Here is a 19412-nt window from a genome sequence, read left to right as displayed (position 1 = left end):
GATCGTGAGCATTTCTTCATATGTTTGTTGGCTGCTTGAATATCCTCCTTGGTGAAGTGTCTATTCATGTCTTCTGCCCATTTTTTAATTGGATTGTTTTGAAAAACAGGTCTTGATTCTCTTACAGGTTTGGGGGCTGGAAGTCTGGGTTCAAAGTGCCAGGCTCTAAGGGCTGGGTAAAAGCTGCTCAACCTCGGGCTTCAGCTCTGCCTCTTGCTTCTGGCCCAGTGGAGCTAGATGTGTCCCTTCACTCAGGCAGCTGTTGGCTGCTGAGGCTAACAAGGCTAAAGTTGACAAATAAAATTGTAAAGTCCCAGTATTACCAAACAACATGGCAGGCCACTAGTTGAAGTCCAGAGACAGTCCTAAGATCAGCAAGAAACATGTTAGGCTGCTCAATGAAGACTCAGCTACATGTAGGGTCCAAGCGTGCCAAAAAGCTGTAGAGACCTTTCTCAAAACTCCTCCTTATATAGTGGAAGCCAAATGCCCCCCCCCACCCATCCCTAAGGCAGCTATTCAACTGCTCCAGTAGGTTCCCCCATGGAGTCGATTACCAATCTCATCATGAGGCATAACTACAACCAGCTGCCCAGTCACTCAAAACCAGGCCCACATGAGACAAAGTGTATGTGAACTGCTGTATGGAAAGTGAATTTGCTCTAAATTTTCACCCAAATCACACACAAAAAAAAACCCCCAAAAACCAAGCCCAGTCAAGTTGACATATTACCTAACTATCACCGAGAACTAGTGTGTGTCATCAGGATGGCAGATTCATGCAGATGAAATGGTGATGCTAACTTTCTCTACTAGGTTACTGTGGTAGTTAAGGTTATATCTCAACTTGGCTGGGCCTGGTTTTGAGTGGCTGGGCAGCTGGATGTCGTTAGTTACTCCCCATGATGAGACTGGCAATCAAGTCCATGGTGGAATCTGGCACAAGCAACTGAGTAGCTGCTTAGGGATGTGGTCTGCTTCTTGTATATGAGAAGCTTTGAGAATAGTGTACAGCTTTTTGGCATGCTTGGACCCTGCATATACTCAAGTCCTCATTCAGCAGCCTGCCATGCTTTCCCCCTCTTGGGACTTTTAATGGGCTTGAATCAATGGCCTGCCATGGAGTTTGGTAATATTGGGACTGTGCCTTTTTACTTGTTGACCTTTGGTTTGTCAGCCTCAACAGTCAGCAGCTGCCTGAGAGAAGAAAGCCCCCAGCTTCAGTGAACCAGGAGGAGGAGGCAGAGCTGAAGCCTGAGGTCTAGGGGCTTTCACCCAGCCCCTAGAAGCTGGCACTTTGAACTCGGAGTTCTAGCCTCCAAAACTGTAAGAGAATAAACTCCAGTTTGTTCAAGCCATCCTATTTGCGGTCTAAGATGGAGCAGTCTACTTCTGTAGTGACACTGCCTTGGAAACCCAAGGAGGGGTTGCTATGAGTCGGGTCCGACTCGACAGCACATAACAACCACCACCACCTGTCAGAGCAGCATGAGAGGTAACCAAAATAGCCAACGGGATTGCTTTTTGAACTCAAGACATTGTTGTAGAAATAAAAGCAAGTTTAGTTTTTACAATTGAATGAGTAATCTATTTGGGGTTCAGCATACATTTAGTTGCCAGCCACTTATGTTCATTTGGGCAATTATAGAGAATTTATGGAACACTTCAGAATATGGGGAACTCTAGTGGCGTAGTGCCTAAGGCATTTTACTGCTAACCGGAAGGCTGGTTGTTCAAACCCACGAGCCACTCCTCAGAAGGAAGATTGGACTATCTACTTCCATAGACATACTGCCTTGGAAACCCAAGGAGGGGTCACTGTGAGTCAGAAACGACTCAATGGCAGTGGTTCCCTGCCCCCCCCCCCAATATAGGCAATCTGAGCAGCCAAGAGATAAGAAAATGTGGTGGCAGTTTTCAGTATTTGGATTTGTTTGATTATGACAGGGTCGATGACATTACTAAAATAAAAGAAGTTTAGTGGGCTCAGGGCTGCAGGCTGGGATCTGTTGATTTAGAGAATAAATAATGCTGAACACCATGTACTCAAAGAAGGCAAAAATCTTTTTCCTCACAGGGCAGTGGAGTTTTTTATTTTGGTTGGCTTCATAATAAGAGTTCATTCAAATTTTAAAGTGATACTTCCATATATTATCATTATTACATATCTAATTGATGTTTAAATGAAAATAAAAATAGATTTCAAACATTTACATTAACTGTGTATACCAGGGATATGGAATTAAAATTAGGCAAACATAAAGAAATGAATATGTAAGAAGGACATACCATTTATTGAAGTCTTTGAATCAATATGGAAAACTTGAGCTGCTCCTAAGTTTACTGCTATTAGAGAGGCAGTGTACCATTGATTCTTGATTGTTAACTGTGCTTCAGTTCTAGTTCTGCTATTTATTTCCCAGATGCATTAAGAATATCTCTCTATTTCTCTCTCTTTGGGTGTCTACATATTTTTAATAGCTTTGTTGAATTATGATTTACATGCCATGAAATTCATTCATTTTAAGTGTTTAATTCAGTGCTTGTTTTTATGTTAAACTTACAAAATTGTGCAGTCATCACAACAATCCAGGTTTAGCACATTCCTATCCACTTCATGTCTCTTAATTTTTGTTTCTTCATCAATAAAATGTATTTACATCATAGGTTGTTGTACAAATTCAGTGAGATAATGACTGGCATATGATAAGTGCTTAAATAATGTTGTTGTGTTGTTAGGTGCTATCAAGTTGGTTTTGATACATAGCAGTCCTATGCACAACAGAACAAAACACTGATTAGTCCTCTGCCACTATCACAATTATTGATATGCTTGAGGCCATTGTTGCAGTGCTAATCCATCTTGTTGAGGATCTTTCCCTTTTTCTCTGACCCTCCACTTTATAAAGAAAAAGCAAACCAAACTGACTGCCATTGAGTTGATTCCGACTCATGACAACACCCTTTGGGTTTCTGAAGTGGTAAATTTTTATGGAGGTAGGTTGCCCAGTCTTCTTCTGTGGAGTGGCTGGTGGGTTTGAACCACCAACCTTTTGGTTAGCAGTCAAATGCCTTAGGCACTACACCACCAGAGCTCCTACCCTCCACTTTACCAAGCATGATATCCTTCTCCAGGGACTGGTGCCTTCTGACAATATGACCAAAGTAGGTGAGACAAAGTATGGCCATTCTTGGTTCTAAGGAGTATTCCGGCTGTACTTCCTCCAGGACAGATTAAGACTAAGGCTAATCCAGACTTGGAAAAAGGAAGGGGCCATCCACTTCTCAAAGAATTGGCCAGTGAAAACCTTATAAAAAGGCAAAACATAATACTCAGAAGTCATTCAAGGAGATTTCTGGTAAGATGGAGGAATAGGCAGACAAGCAATACAGACCCTGTTCAACAAAGAAAAGAAAAATCAATTGACAGAGATACGGAAGATAATCCTGGAGCCCTGAGCTTTGAAAGGAGCTATACAGTAGTGGATTAGGCACCAACTAGTGGAAAAACCTGAACGAAAACAGTGAGTACACAGACGGTTGGAGCTGTGGACTGTCAGCTACCCTGATAGGACCAACAGCCTCAATATTTCCAAGTGGTGTTGGGACCTGAGAATTCGCCGTTGGTCACCAAGGGCTGCAGGGATGACAGCACTGGTGGCCTATGACTAGGGAGGGAAACAGCAAGGAGGGAGACAACCTGAGCTGTTGACTTTCTGCTGTCCAGAGGGCACAGCCATATTGATTGTTTACATGTAGCAGCCATTTTGGATATTTAAAGTGACTGAGGGCGCAGTCATTTTGAATGTTTATAAGTGGCAGCCATTTTGGATATTTAAAGTGACTGAGGGCACAGCCATTTCGAATCTTTACAAGTGGCAACCATTTTGGATTTTAAAGTGATAGCATTCTCATTCGGATTCCAGGGACCTAGGAATAGGCTCTGTTTGCCAGGGTCAGCAGGGACATACAAGAGGCTGACAACAGGAAAGGAGACAGTTGGTGACTATATAAATGCTGTCAACTAGTGAATAGAGGAGCACACCACAGTACCCTGTTTGCGTAGATAACATACAAAGAAAATGAAAATCGTGGGCAAGTCACTCCAACATAAAATTACCAATTAAATATAAACACAAAAATGTCACAATGCCTCAGAGGCAACAGAGCATCACAGTCCACACAAAGAAGCAAGATAAAGCAGGAGAAACAAGGGACCATGATACAGACCTAAAACATATTCCTGAGGAAGATGCAGCATTGGAATTCCCTGATAAGGAATTCTAAAGAATTATATTTAGGTATCTTCAACAAATTGAGAGACAGATCAAGGAATACACAGAGAAAACCCTAGAACAATTTTGAAAGACAATACAAGAACAAAACGACAAAATAAATGAAAAATTAGAAATGATACAAAATCTACAGACAGAAATCCAGAAGATTAATACTAAATTTTCAGAAATAGATAACTCATTGAATGGGCTAAAGAGCAGAATTGAATCAATGGAAGACAAAATCGGTGAGATTGAAGGCAAGTACCTGAACACTTCTTTGGAAAGGGATCAATCAGAAAAAAGATCAAGACAAAATGAAGAAAGCCTAAGGTTCATGTGGGATACCATCAAAAGGAATAACCTATGTGTCATGTGTCATCAGAATTCCAGAACAGGAAGAGACAAATAAAACCAAAGAGAAAATGGTCAAAGATTTGTTGGAAGAGAATTTTCCTGGTATGCTGAAAGATGAGAATATATCCATTCAGGAAGTCCAGTGATCCCAAACAGGATAGACCCCAAAAGAAAATCACCAAGACATATCATCATCAAACTCACCGACATCAAAGACAAAGAAAGAACCATGAGAGCAGCATAGGAAAAATGAAAAGATACCTACAGGGGGCAACCAATAAGACTAAGCTTGGATTTCTCGGCAGAAACCATGCAGGCAAGAAGACAATGGGTTGGTATATATAAAACCCTGAAAGAGAAAAATTTCCAACCAAGAATAATGTACCCATCAAAACTGTCCCTTAAATATGATGGTGAAATTAGGACATTTTCAGATAAGCAGAAATTAAGGGAATTTGTTAAAAACCAGACCAACCTTACAAGAGATGCAAAAGGGAGTCCTTTGGGCACAGAAGCAACAACAGCCAACAACAACTGACGATCTTCACACATGATATAACCCAGAAACCAATCCAGCTATGGAAGTATCCAAAGTAAATAAGCCTACAAGATTGTAAACAAGGTACCAGAGACATCAATTGACAAATGAGGACAACTACAAACCAAGAAGAGGGAAAAAACTGTGTTGTTACAGAACTTCTAGATGGTAGGGAAGTCAAGATAACTACAAGATAGAATGGACTGTTCTAAACTGGGGAAGAAAATTATAAATCACAGGGTAACCTCAAAGAAAAATGATAAACCTTCACATCAAAAGAAAAAAAGAGGACCAGCACAAATATTTAGCAAATACTAAAACAATAGCAACGAAGGAAGTGATAACACGATTCGTAAACAAAATGCACTCAACATAGAAAATTATATGGAACAAAGAAATCAACACTACAAAAAAGCATATAACAAAAATGACAGCAACAAATTCATTTTTGCCAATAATTACATATCTGGCAAGGGACTTATCTCTAAAGATTTATAAAAAAACTTCAATGCATCAACAGCAAAAGGATTAACAATCCAATTGAAAAATGGACAGAAGACACTAATAGACACTTCACGAAGGAGGATATTCAGGTGGCTAGCTAATACATGAAGAGACACCCACAATCATTGGCTATCAGAGAGATGCAAATCAAAACAACAATGAGATACCATTTCACCCCAGCACTGATGGCAAGGTTCAACGAGACAGAAAATCAAATGCTGGCAGGGATATGGAGAGACTGGGACACTCATACACTGCTGGTTGGACTGTGAAGTGATCCAAACACTGTGGAAAGCAATATGGTGACTCCCTAGAAAGCTGGAATTGGAGATCCATTTGGCCCAGCAATCCCATTACTAGGTATATATCCTAGAGAGGTGAGAACCAGGACAGGAACAGATATATAAACACTCATGTTCATTGCAGCATTATTTTACAATAGCTAAAAGATGGAAACAACCTACATGCCCATCAGCAGAAGAGTGGATGACCAAACAAACTATGGTATATACACATAATGGAATGCTACACAGCACTAAATAATAATGTAGAGGCTGCAAAACACCGCATAATATGGATGAACTTGGAGGACATTATGCTGAGTGAAATAAGTCAATCACAGAAGGACAAATATAGTATTAGTTCGTTGTTGTGGAGGGTCAAGGAAAGGTTTATATATGAAGGGAAACTTTCTTTGTTGGTTGCCAGGGGTGGTAGGGGAACGGAGGGAATACTGCAAAAAAAAAAAATTTATATCTATATCTATATATATGCATTGACCCATGTCACTTTGGTTTTGTGTATTTCACTGTACATAAATTATATTTCAATAAAATGCATTAAAAAATAAGTCACTCAAAATGTTTCTATCCCATAAATAAATGCTGTGCATTGCTTATAAACAATCATAATTAACTAATGGTGACACTTTTTTCTCTTTTGAGCCTTCCAGCAAAGTTTTGAGACGTTGTTTAATTTCAGTGGTGAGGAAATATGGCCCATTTTGATTTAGTAATTTCTTGTACTAAGATGTACTTTCTCACACTTGTTTAGGTGTCAATCCTAGATATGTGCTGAAAAACTGGATGGCAGAATCTGCAGTGCAAAAAGCGGAAATGAATGACTTTTCAGAGGTAAGGTGGTTGACTTATCTTTATTAATTTTTTTTAAATAATTTAAAACACTCCATGTTTGAAATACATTTATTATATTTGTAGATATGCAAAACTATACTATTGCCAATACCATTTCCCAGAATCCTCTCTGCCTTGTGTCTCTTGCTTTTTTAAAACTGAAAATAATTTTCTCATATTTCTATTTGTTTTTTTATGTATTTAAACATTACAATATTCAATTGAATAACATATATTTACATTATTTGAACTTTTGAGTGTCTGATTCTGCTATTTATGGTTTTGGTTTGGAATTTTAATTTTAATCTCATGTTTGAAATCCAGTGAAAACTAATTTGAAGGTGCATCTCTTCAAGGGAATTAGCATTTGCTTCTGTCATGTATGTATGGTGTCACCAGTCTAGACCCATTTTAAATTAATTTCTTGACAACAGTGAAGATGAGTAAACTAGAGCTACATGCATTAGCATGGAAGAAAGTCAGATGCTTAACATTTAAGCAAAACAAGCAAGCCACAAAGGAATACGTACAATGTGTTACCACTTAAATATACTGTGAAAAGCTATGCTATGTATATATTTTTTAGGGATATGTGTGTATATAATAAAAGTATAACAAAATATAAAAGGTTGATAAAAATCTAATTTAGGACAGTGATTACTTTTCAGTAAGGAATAAATTTGGATTAGGGAAGGTTACTTGACTTCAACCATATTGGAAGTATTTTACTTTCAATAAAATGAATGGAGATACCTAGGTGTTCATTAAATTATTTTGTATACCTTCTTTGTATAAAACGTTTCATAATTAACTGGCATAGTTAGTAATGCAGTGTACATAAGTTATTTTTAGAGCAGGCATAGCCCTAGCACTTGTGCTGCCATTCTCCTGTCCTGAACTCAGAGAAGACTTTGTTAATGATCATGGCACTCCTTCTCTGTAAAACTGACCATCACCTCAGAATTATTCTCATCACAGCATATAATGTAGTCATTGCCAATTAATTGACCAGAGGTGGCATGAGAAAAAAAAAATTGTTTCTAACATGTAACGTGTCATTGACCTTTCATTTCTGACAATTCTGGGTTTTTACTTCAGAAAGTAAAATATTTTAGAATTCATTCTTTTTGTGTTATTAAGGAAAAACAAAGGGAAGGGAGATAACTCAGCATTTTTCTTTAGATAAATTTATCTAATCTAGGGTAACTAACTAGTGTTTAACTAGTTGTTTTGTTGGCCTGCCTCCCTTCCCTTTCTTTTGTTCCTCTCCTATTTTCTTCCTTTTTCCAAATTATATTTGTATTATATATTTATATTATATATTTGTATATCATATGAGTATTGATGCTGTGCCTATGACTGGGTTCTTCTTGGGTTCAAGTAAACATTCATGATCCTAAAACAGGACACATTTGGCCTCCGTCTTCTCAGAAAGATGTGATAAGAACCATAGCTTAGCAATAGGGTAAGATCAGGTGTTCCTCGTTTGCAGGAAACCTTGCAACAGTCCATGCTGGCAGTAAAGCTCAGATGCAAAGTAAGAGCCACATTTTCAGATGCCAGGACAGCCAGTGAAGCGTAACTTGAATTGGCTTAGTAGCATCATGCTGCACAAAATCCAGTATTTCTTGTACCAACCCTTGCAGGGTTGTTTCCAACGTTCCTGCATAAACCTGCCTTACAAGAGTCACCATACTTAGGAAAAATTGGTGAATTTGGAAAGATTGCAAATAATTGCCACCCTCTTTCTTTTTTGTAAATATTTTAGAAAATTATAATCCTCTTCCTAATGCTCTAAAGGAATCTTGGAATTTCTGGGAGATAGTTGTAGTCTTCAGGAAACTTAAGTATTCACTTTCCTGTTTTAGCCCAAAAGTAGTGCTTAAGGAATAATAAGAAATTTTAACTAATGACAGTAGTTGAGGTTTTAATAAAATATAAAAGGTATAAACATTTTAAAGCAAATTGAAAATTAATTTGCCACTTTAGAAACTAATTAGAATTACTAGTTTTTATAAACTGGTATATTTTAGGAAATTAATAATGGCCCTGAGGAAATCTGTATTTACCTACTTAAATTGTTTACTAGGTCCATCTTCTCCAGCAAGTTCTTCAGCGCCCTTTCCAGGAACATTCTGCAGCTGAGAAAGCAGGCTATTCCTCACCTACTCCTTCTTGGGCAAAAGATCTCAGAGTTAGCTGTTCATCTTAATTTGGGCAAAATAAATTGAGAAATAGTTTTATTATTGAATTAAACACAAAATAATTTAATTGATAAATCCTTAATGACTATGTATATTTTGATAATAATCCCACATTTATTAATAATGATTATATAAAAAAGTATTTTTTAGGCAAATAAAATGGTTCTTTGAAACATCTTTGTGATCTTTTTTGTTCTGATGAATAGCTTTAATAGAGTAACAAGATGTATTTGGTCAACCATATGAGTTATTTTCAATGACTAAGAATTCTTAAGACAATCTTTTCTTTTTTCAAAATTTTATTTATTTTGTTGTTGAGAATATACATGACAAGATATGGGATGTCCCATGAAACTATGACTCTAAACCTCTAAACCAGGAAACCAAATCCCATGAGGTATTCGATTATACATAAGCAGCCTCAGCAGCTACTCTTTTCGTCATTTCAAATATATTTATCACAAGCATTTTTCCAATTCAACTTTTTTCAAGTGTATGATGTCTTGATATCAATTATAGTAATTGGCTTTGCAACCCCACCCTTAATCAGTATACTCTTTCCATCACCATTAACCCCTTTTACTTTCTCCCTCTAAAACTTTGTTTTCTACATTTGCCTTTTCTTGTCTTTTTATGTAAGTGAGGTCATACAAATTTATCCTTTTGTGATTGGCTTATTTAGCTCAATGTCTTCAAGCTCCATCCATATTGTAGCATGTATTAAGACTTTGTTTACCCTACTGGATGAATAGTATTCCATTGTATGTATATTACACATTTTCTCTATCCATTTATCTATTGATAGGCATTTAGGTTGTTTCCACCTTTTGGCTGTTGTCAGTAGTGCTGCAATGAGCATTACAAGTCTCTATTTTAGTCTCTGCTTTCAAGTCATTTGGGTGTATACCTAGGAGTGGAATTGCTGGGTCATGTGGTAGTTCTGTTTTTATTTTTTGAGGAATTGCCACATTGTTTGCTACAATGGTCATACCATTTTGCATTCCTACCAACAATAGATAAGGGCTCCAATTTTCCCACCTCCTTGTCAACATTTTTTCTTTTCTTTCTTTGATTATCTTAGGCATCTTAGTGGAGTGAAATGGTATCTCACTGTGGCTTTGATTTTCATCTCTCTGATAGCTGATGGTGCTGAGCATCTTTCATGTGTTTGCTGGCTATTTGAATGTCCTCTGTGCTGAAATGTCTGTTCAAGCCCTTTGCCCATTTTATGACTGGGTTGTCTTTTTGTTGTTGAGTTACAGAAGCTTTAAATATATTTTGGCTCTCAGATTCTTGTCATATAAATGGTTTCTAAATATATTCTCCTAGTCAGTAGCTTGTTTTTCACTTTTTTATCAAGTTAACAAACAAAAGTTTTTAATTTTTATAAGGTCTCATTTGTTTTGTCTTTTGTGTTTGTGCTTTTGTTACTACATTAGACAATCCATCGTTGAAAGCTTGGCCTGACGGTGTTGCCTCTGCTTGTTCTTCTATGAATTTTATGGTTATAGTTGGCACATTTAGGTCCTTAACCCATTTTGAATTTGTTTTTATGTGTGGTTTGAAGCATTTTTTTATTTTTCTGCATGTGGAAATCCAATTTATTGAATTACATATTGAATATAATACTTCTTTCCCCATTGAATGGACTTATCACTCTTATAAAAAATCAGTAGACCATAGATGTGTGAGTTTATTTCCAGATTCTCAATTCTGTTCCCTTGGAGTATGTCTTTATTTTTATACTAGTACCAGGCAGTTTTGATTATTGTAGTTGTATAAAACCAAACCAAACTCACTGCCATCAAGTTAATTCCAACTCATAGCGATCCCCTTTCTGTTTCCAAGGCGGTAAATCTTTACGGAGGTAGATTGCCCAGTTTTCCTTCGGTGGAGTGGGTAGTGGGTCGCCAGCCGTCTGGTTAGCAGTCAAATGCCTTAGACACTGTGCCACCAGAGCTCCTTATTGCAGTTATATAGTATGTTTCAAAATCAGGAAGTGTGAGTCCTCCTATTTTGTTCCTCTCTTTCAACATTGTTTTAGATTTTTGGTGCCTCTTGCCATTTGATATAAGGAGCTCTGGTGGTGTAGTGCCTAAGACATTTGACTGCTAACAAGAAGGCTGGCGATTCAAACCCACTAGCCACTCCACAGAAGGAAGACTAAGCGATCTACTTCTATAAAGATTTACTGCTTTGGAAACCCAAAGGAGGTTGCTAAGAGTTGAAATTGACACTCAGTGGCAGTGAATTTGGTCTTGCCATTTGATACACAGTTGAGGATTGGTTTTTCTATTTCTGTAAAGAAGACTGTTAGAATTTTGGTTGGAATTGTGTTGAATCTATACATCACTTGAGGTAATATTGACATCTTGACAATACTAAGTCTTCCAGTCATTGAACATGGAACATCTTTCCATTTATTTAATTCTTTTTTAATCTCTTTTAGCAGTGTTTTATAATTTTCATTGTATAAGTCTTTCGTGTCCTTGGTTAGATTTATTCCTAGGTATTTTATCTCTTAGATGCTATTGTAAATGGAATTGTTTCCTTAATTTCCCTTCAGATTTCTCATTGCTGATGTATAGTAGAAGGCCAATTGTTTTTTGTTTGTTGACCTTGAACCTTGCAACTTTGCTGAATTCTTCTATTAGTTCTAGAAGTTTTCTTGTTGACTCTTGAGATGTTTCTGAATATAGGATCATATCATCCATTAATAGAGATAATTTTATTTGTTCTTTTTCAATCTGGATACCTTTTATTTCTTTTTCTTGTCTTACTAATCTGGCTAGGACTTCTAATACAATGTTAAATAGAAGTGGTGGGAACAGGTACCCTTGTCTTATTCCTGATTTCAAGAGGAAAGCTCTCAGTCTTTCTCTGTTAAGTATAATGTTGGTTGCTGGCTTTTCATATGTGCCATGAATCATAGTGAAGAATTTCCCTTCTATTCCATTTACAATACCATTTATTCCAGTCGTCTTTCATGTTTTCATCAAGAAAGGGTATTAGATTTTATCAGATTTTTTTTCTTTTTTCTGCATATAGAGATGATCATGTAGTTCTTTGCCTTTGTTCTACTGATGGGGTATACTACACTGATTGATTGTCTAATGATGAACCATCTCTGCCTTATTGGAATTCATTTCACTTGGTCATTCTGTATGACTCTTAATATGTTGTTGGATTCTGTTCATTAGTACTTTGTTGAGGGTTTTTGCACATATATTCATAATAGATAGTGGCCTGTAGTTTTCTTTTTTTGAGACATCTTTGTCAAGTTTAGGTATCAGGGTTATGTTTGTTTCATAGAATAAATTAGGGAGCATTCCTTCAAGCTTGTCTGTCTTTTGGAAGAGTTTAAACAATATTGATGTCAATTCTTCTCTCAGTGTTTGGTAGAATTCCCCAGTGAAGCCATCTGGTTCAGGACTTTTTTTGTTGGGAGATTTTCAATCACTGATTTGATAAGACAATCTATTAACCAAAATGAATTAGCAAGTATTGATCTAGTACTTACTATGTACTTAACACTTTGAGGCACATCTAATAAGTACATAGTTTAATTGTACTCCTAGAGGTTTTTTTCCCTCCATTATAGTAATTTTCAACCATTTACTAAAGCAGAGACAATAGTTTAATGAACATGATTTTCCATTCAGCTAGGTTTTAATTATCAATGCGTGGCCAATCTTGTTTAATAGACATCCCCATACAATTCCTCCCACGTTCCTAGTTTTTTTTTTAAAAGCAAAACCAATCCTATTGCCGTTGTGTCACTTCTGACTAATAGCCTAGAGGACATAGTAGAATTTCCCTATAGGGTTTCCAAAGCTGTAATCTTTACAGAAGCAGACTGCCACATCTTTTTTCTCAGGGAGTGGCTAGTGAGTTTGAACCACTGACTATTTGGTTAGCAGCCAAGCGCTTTACTGCTGTGCCACCAGGGTTCTTTAGTTACTGTTTTAATTGATGTATAATTTACATATCTTCAATTATTTTTAAGACAGTCCAAGACATTTGTTTCATTCCATCCACATAGATTTCTGTATGTGTCTTCCAATGTTAATGACTGAAAAAAAGCATGCACAAACAATACCATCATTTTTTGTTGTTAGTTGCATTAAGTTGGTGCCAACTCATGGTGACCCCATGTTATAACAGAACAAAATGTTGCCCAGCCTGTGTCATCTTCATGACTGTTGGTATGCTTGAGTCCAATGTTGTTGCTGCTGTATATTTTGAGTGTCTTCCAACCTAGGGGGCTTATCTTCCAGCATTTTTCCAGGCAATATTTTGTTGTGATCCATAGGGTTTTCACTGGGCAGTTTTCAAAACTAGATCACTAAGCCTCTATTTCTAGACTGTCTTAGTCTGAAATCTCTACTGAAACCTGTCATCCTGCTGGTGTTTGCTTCTAGCATCAAGGCAACACACAAGCTACCACAGTACTGACAAACTGACAGATGGGTGGTGGATACCATTATTATCTAAGACAAATGAACACTAATTCTCTAATGCATCAAGTCAAATATCCAGGAAGTTTTTACATTTTCTTATTACTTTATAAGTTATTATAGTCATAATCATATTTTATAGTTGTTTATTTGAATTGGGATGCAAATAAGGACTTTATATTGAGATTAAATTATATTCTCTCTGTGGTAGTTGAGTTTGTGTGTCAACTTGGCTGGGCCTGGTTGAGTTGCTGGATATAGTATTCCTCATGAGACTGGTAATCAACTCTATGGTAGAATCTACTGTGGGCAGCTGAGTAGCTGCCTTAGGGATTTGGTCTGCTTCCTGTATATAAGCAGCTTTTGGAATGGTCTCTAACTTATGGCACGCTTGAACCCTGCATGTAGCCATATTGTTGTTCACTAGCCTGCCATGCTCTGCCAATCTTGGGACTTTTAATAGACTTGAATTAATGGCCTGCCATGTGGTTTGATAACATCAGGACTGTGGCTTGTTACTTGTTGACCTTGGGTTTGTCAGCCTCAGCAGCCAGCAGCTGGTGAAGAAAACCCTCCAGCTTCAGTGGGCCAGGAACAGGAGGCAGAGCTGAAGCCCAAGGCTGAGGGGCACTTTGAACTCGGACTTACCACCTCCAAATTGTAAGAATAAACTCCTGTTTGTTAAACTCATCCCATTTGCGGTGTATTCCTGTCAGAGTAGCACTAGGTAACCAAAATATTCTCTTAAGTCTCTTTAGATATCTTTGGGTACAAATACATCTTCTTCTTTTTTTTAAATTTATTTTATTTTTGCAGTGTTCCCTCCACTCCCCTCCTACCCCTGGTAACCAACAAAGTTTCCCTCCACATATAAACTTGTGACTTTTTACAATAATAAACTAATACAATATTTGTCCTTCTATGATTGACTTATTTCACTTAGCATAATGTCCTCCAAGTTCATTCACTTTTTGTGGTGTTTTGTATATTCTACATTATTCTTTCATTTGTTTTTATTTTTATTTATTTTTTTGCAGTGTTCCCTCCATTCGCCTCCCAGCCCTGGTAACCAACAAAGAAAGTTTCCTTCCATCTATAAACCGTTCCTTGACTTTTTACAATAGTGAACTAATACAATATTTGTCCTTCTGTGATTTGACTTATTTCACTTAACATAATGTTCCCCAAGTTCATCCATGTTATGCAGTGCTTTGCAGATTTTACATTATTCTTTGTTGTTGTTGTTATGTGCCGTCGAGTCGGCCCCGACTCATAGCAACCCCTCCTTGGGTTTCCGAGGCAGTATCACTACGGAAGTAGATTGCCCTGTGTTCCTTCTGAGGAGTGGCTGGTGGGTTTGAACCGCTGGCCTTCTGGTTAGCAGTCAAGTGCCTAGGCACTACACTACCAGAGTATAATATTCCATTGTGTGTATGTACCACAATTTGGTTATCCATTCTTCTTTTGATGGATACTTAGGTTGTTTCCATCTTTTTGCTGTTGTAAATAATGCTGTGATGAACATGGGTGTGCATATATCTGTTCTTGTCCTGGCTCTCACCTGTTTAGGATATATACCTAGTAATGGGATTGTTGGAGCAAAGGTATTTCTAATTCCAACTTTTTAAGGAATTACCATGCTGCTTTCCACAGTGGTTGTATCATTTGATAGTCCTATCAGCAGTGATGAGAGTCCCAGTTTCTCCACATCCTTGCCAGCATTTCTTATTTTCTGTCTTGTTGAACTTTGCTATTAGTGCTGGGGCCAGATGGTATCTCATTGTTGTTTTGATTTGCATCTCTCTAATGGCTAATGATCATGAGGATTTCTTCATGTGATTGTTGGCCGCCTGAACATGCTCTTTGGTGACGTGTATATTCATGTCTTCTGCCCATTATTTAATTGCATTGTTTGTCTTTTTGTTATTGAGGTATTGGAGATTTCTATAAATTTTAGAGATAAGTCCCTTGTCAGATATGTTGTTGCCAAATATTTTTTCTTTGTGGGTTTTCTCTTTACTCTTTTGGAGAAGTCTTTGGAAGCACATAAAAATTTAATTTTTAGAATGTCCCATTCATCCAGTTTATCTTCTGCTTATTTGTGCATTTTGGGTTATGCTTGACAGTCTATTTATGCAATAAATTAGGGCCCTTAAATTTACCCCTATTTTTTCCTTGAGGAACTTTATAGTTTTAGGTTTCACATTTAAGTCTTTGATCCATCTGGAGTTCGTTTTTGTGTATGGTGTGAGGCATAGATCTTGTTTCATTTTTCTGTAAATGGATAGCTACTTTTGCCGGCACCATTTATTAAAGAGACCATCTCTTCTCCATGTAATGGATTTCAGCCCTTTGTCAAAAATCAGCTGACCGTAGGTCAATGGATCCATTTCTGGGTTCTTAATTCTATTCCATTAGATTATGTATCTTTCGTTGTACCAATACCAGGCAGTTTTGACTATTATGGCTGTATAATAGGTTTTGAGATCTAGGAGTATGAGACCTCCTACTTTGTTCTTCTTCTACAATAGTGCTTTGCTTATCCGAGGTCTCTTTCCTTTCCATATAAAATTAGTAATTGTTTTTTTCCATATACTTAAAAGAATGTTGATGGGATCTGGATTGGGATTGCACTGAATGTATAGACTGCTTTGGGTAGTATTGACATTTTCACAATGTTCAGTCTTCCTATCCATGAGCATGGTATGTTCTTCCATTTATGTAGATCTCTTATGGTTTCTTGAAGTAGTGTTTTGTAGTTTTCTTTGGACAGGTCTTTTGTGTCCCTGCGAAGATTTATTCCCAAGTATTTTATATTTTTGGTAGCTGTTGTAAATGTTACTGATTTCCTTATTTCCTTTTCAACAGTCTCTTTGCTGGTGTAGAGGAATCCAACTGATTTTTGTATGTTGGTCTTGTATTCTGCCTCTTGTTCAGTCGATTCTTTAATCATTATTTAATGTCCTTTCTTGTTTCTTATGGTGGTTTTTGTCTTAAAGTCAATTTTATCAGAAATTAATATTGCCACTGCTGTTCTTTTTTATTGCCATTTGCTTGATACATCTTTTTCCAACCTTTGATTTTTAGTCTATTTGTGTTTATGGAAGGTGTGTCTCTTGTAGGCAGCATATTGATGGGTTATGTTTTCTTATCCAGTCTGCAACTTTACATCTCTTGAGTGGTGCATTTAATCCATTGACATTCAATGTAATTATCAACAAGTATGAATTTGTTGCTGTTATTTTGTTAAGTGGTTTGTGTGTGTGTGTGTGTGATGTTGCTGATTTCTTTGTTCCAAGTAATGTACTGTGTTAAGCTTATTTTGTTTATGAATTGTGTTATCACTTTCTTCATTGCTGTTGTTTTAGTATTTGCTAAATGTTTGTGCTTGCCCTCTTTTTTATTTTGATGTGAAATTTTATAATTTTTCACAGAAGTTACCCTGTGATTTATAATTTTCTCCCCAAGTTTAGAACAGTCCATTCTATCTTGCAATTGTCTTGACTTCCTCACCACTTAGGAATTCTGTAACTACCCTATTTTTTCCCTCTTTTTGGTTTGTAGTTGTCCTCATTTGCCAATTGATGTCTCTGGTTCCCTGTTTACAATCTTATAGGCTTATTTACTTCAGATACTTCCATAACTGAGTTGGTTTCTGGATTATATCATCATGTGTGTTAATGATCGGTTGTTGTTTGCTGTTGTTGGTTCTCTGTCCAAAGGACTCCCTTTAGCATCTCTTGTAAGGTTGGTCTGGTTTTAACAAATTCCCTTAATTTTTACTTATCTGGAAATACCCTAATTTCACCATCATATTTGAGGGACAATTTTGTTGGGTATATAATTCTTGGTTGGAAATTATTTTCTTTCAAGGTTTTATATGTACCATTCTGTTGCCTTTTTGCCTGAATAGTTTCTGCTGAGAAATACAAGCTTAGTCTCATTGGTTTCCCTTTGCAGGTAACTTCATTTTCCCATGCTGGTTTCAGGATCCTGTCTTTGTCTTTGATTTTGATGATATCTGTTGGTGATTTTCTTTTGGGTTCTATCATGTGTGGGGTTCCTTGGGCTTCTTGAATGGATGCAATCTCATCTTTCATCATATCAGGGAAATTTTCCTACAATAAATCTTCAGCAGTTTTCTCTCTGGTTTTGTCTGTCTCTTCCTGTTCTGGAATTCCAATTACTCAAAGGTTATTCCTTTTGATGGTATCCCCAAAGAATCTTAGGCTTTCTTCATTTTGTCTTGATCTTTCTTCTGATTGATCCTTTCCAAAGAAGTATTGAGGTATTTGTCTTCAGTCTCACTAATTCTGTCTTTCATTAATTCAGTTCTACTCCTTTGTCCGTTCAATCTATTTCTGAGAATTTAGTATTAATCTTGTGGATTTCTCTCTGTAGATTTTATATCATTTCTAATTTTTTCATTTATTTTGTCATTTTGTTCTTGTCTCCTGAAATTGTTCTAGGATTTTGTTTTCCTCAATTTTGTCAGTGTTTTCCTTGATCTGTCTCTCAATCCTTTGAAGGTACCTAAATATAATTCTTTTGAATTCCCTATCAAGGAGTTCCAGTGATGGTTCTTCCTCAGGAATGTGTTCTGGGTCTGTATCCAGGTCCCTTGTTTCTATTGCTTTATCTTGCTTCCTTTGTGGATTCTGATGTTTTTTTTTTTTTAATCTCTGAGACATTGTGACATTTTTTGTGTTTATATTTAATTGGTGATTGTATGTTGGAGTGATTCACCCAAGATTTTTGTTTTCTTTGGATGTATCTTAGTAAGCAGGATACTGTGCTCCTCTGTTTGCTAGTTGGCAGCACTTATGCACTCATCATCTGCCTCCTTTCCAGTTGTCAGCCTCCTATATTTTTATGCTGTCTTTTGCAAGCAGAGGATTAAGCAAATCTTCAGGTCTGTTTCCTTCACTGTAAAGTTGGGAATATGCTTGAAGTGACACTTGCTGGGGATTTTTGTAACACACACAAACACAACTTTCCTCCCCCCTCCCTAGTCCCTCAGGTCCTACTCTCTGATTCCTCTTTATCTCCAGTGATGAATCCCTTGAAACAAACAAACACTTGTCACTCACTCCAATTCATGGAGACCTTGTATGTGTGTCAGAGTAGAACTGTGCTCCATAGCGTTTTCAGTGGCAGATTTTTCAGAAGTTGATCACCAGGACTTTCTTTCAAGGAACCTCTGGGTGGACTTGAACTTTCAATCTTTTGTCTGGCAGCCAAGCATGTTAATCATACTCACCAACAAGGGACTCCAGTGGGTCCCTCCAAAAACCAAACCCAACCTGTTGTCAATGAGTAGATTCTGACTCATAGCAGCTATATTAGAGCTTAAATTTTAAACAGTTGGTTTGTGGAAAGCTGTGTTCTTGTAGTGGGAGCCCTAACTCCACTCTGAAGCTTGACATAAGTTTCAGATGCCATTTGGGTTCTTTCTGACCATTAAACTAGCATTGTGGCTATGCATAGACAAGTTCAAGGACACACCTAGGGAGGGGCACTCTACCTTCAGGAAGACTATGGTTGAAACTAGATTATGCTCATACAAAGAACTAGGTAATTTGCATAAGAATATCCTTTTAAAAAGAGGTCTGGTGGCACAGTGCCTAAGGCATTTGACTTCTAACCAGAAAGTTGGCAATTTAAATCTAGTAGCCACTCTGTGGGAGGAAGACAGGGCAATCTACCTTTTTGTAAGTACTTACCACCTTCAAAACCCAACGGGTTTTATTGAGGTGTTGGAGATTTCTACAAATTTTAGAGATAAGTCCCTTGTCAGATATGTTGTTGCCAAATATTTTTTTCTTTGTGGGTTTTCTCTTTATTCTTTTGGAGAAGTCTTTGGAAGCACATAAAAATTTAATTTTTAGAAGGTTCCAATCATCTGGTTTCTCTTCGGCCCTTTGTGCATTTTGAGTTATGCTTGA

The 19412-nt window shown here is 37.1% G+C and overlaps 1 protein-coding gene across 1 annotated transcript in view; it reads left to right on the top strand.

The window, feature by feature from the left end:
- Positions 1 to 9018, top strand: part of LOC103193262 (protein adenylyltransferase SelO-like) — a gene marked incomplete at its 5' end in the record, with an annotated part of 95354 nt that extends 86336 nt beyond the window's left edge. The window contains 2 exon segments of the mRNA XM_042780343.1: positions 6727 to 6806; positions 8896 to 9018. Of these exon segments, the coding sequence (XP_042636277.1) occupies positions 6727 to 6806; positions 8896 to 9018 (203 nt within the window).
- Positions 9019 to 19412: the final 10394 nt, after the last annotated feature.

The sequence above is a fragment of the Orycteropus afer genome, unplaced genomic scaffold (assembly GCF_000298275.1).
Source record: "Orycteropus afer afer isolate SDZICR_OR568_19922 unplaced genomic scaffold, OryAfe1.0 scaffold00035, whole genome shotgun sequence".
Lineage (NCBI taxonomy): Eukaryota > Metazoa > Chordata > Mammalia > Tubulidentata > Orycteropodidae > Orycteropus > Orycteropus afer.
This window is presented reverse-complemented; position numbering and strand designations above follow the sequence as displayed.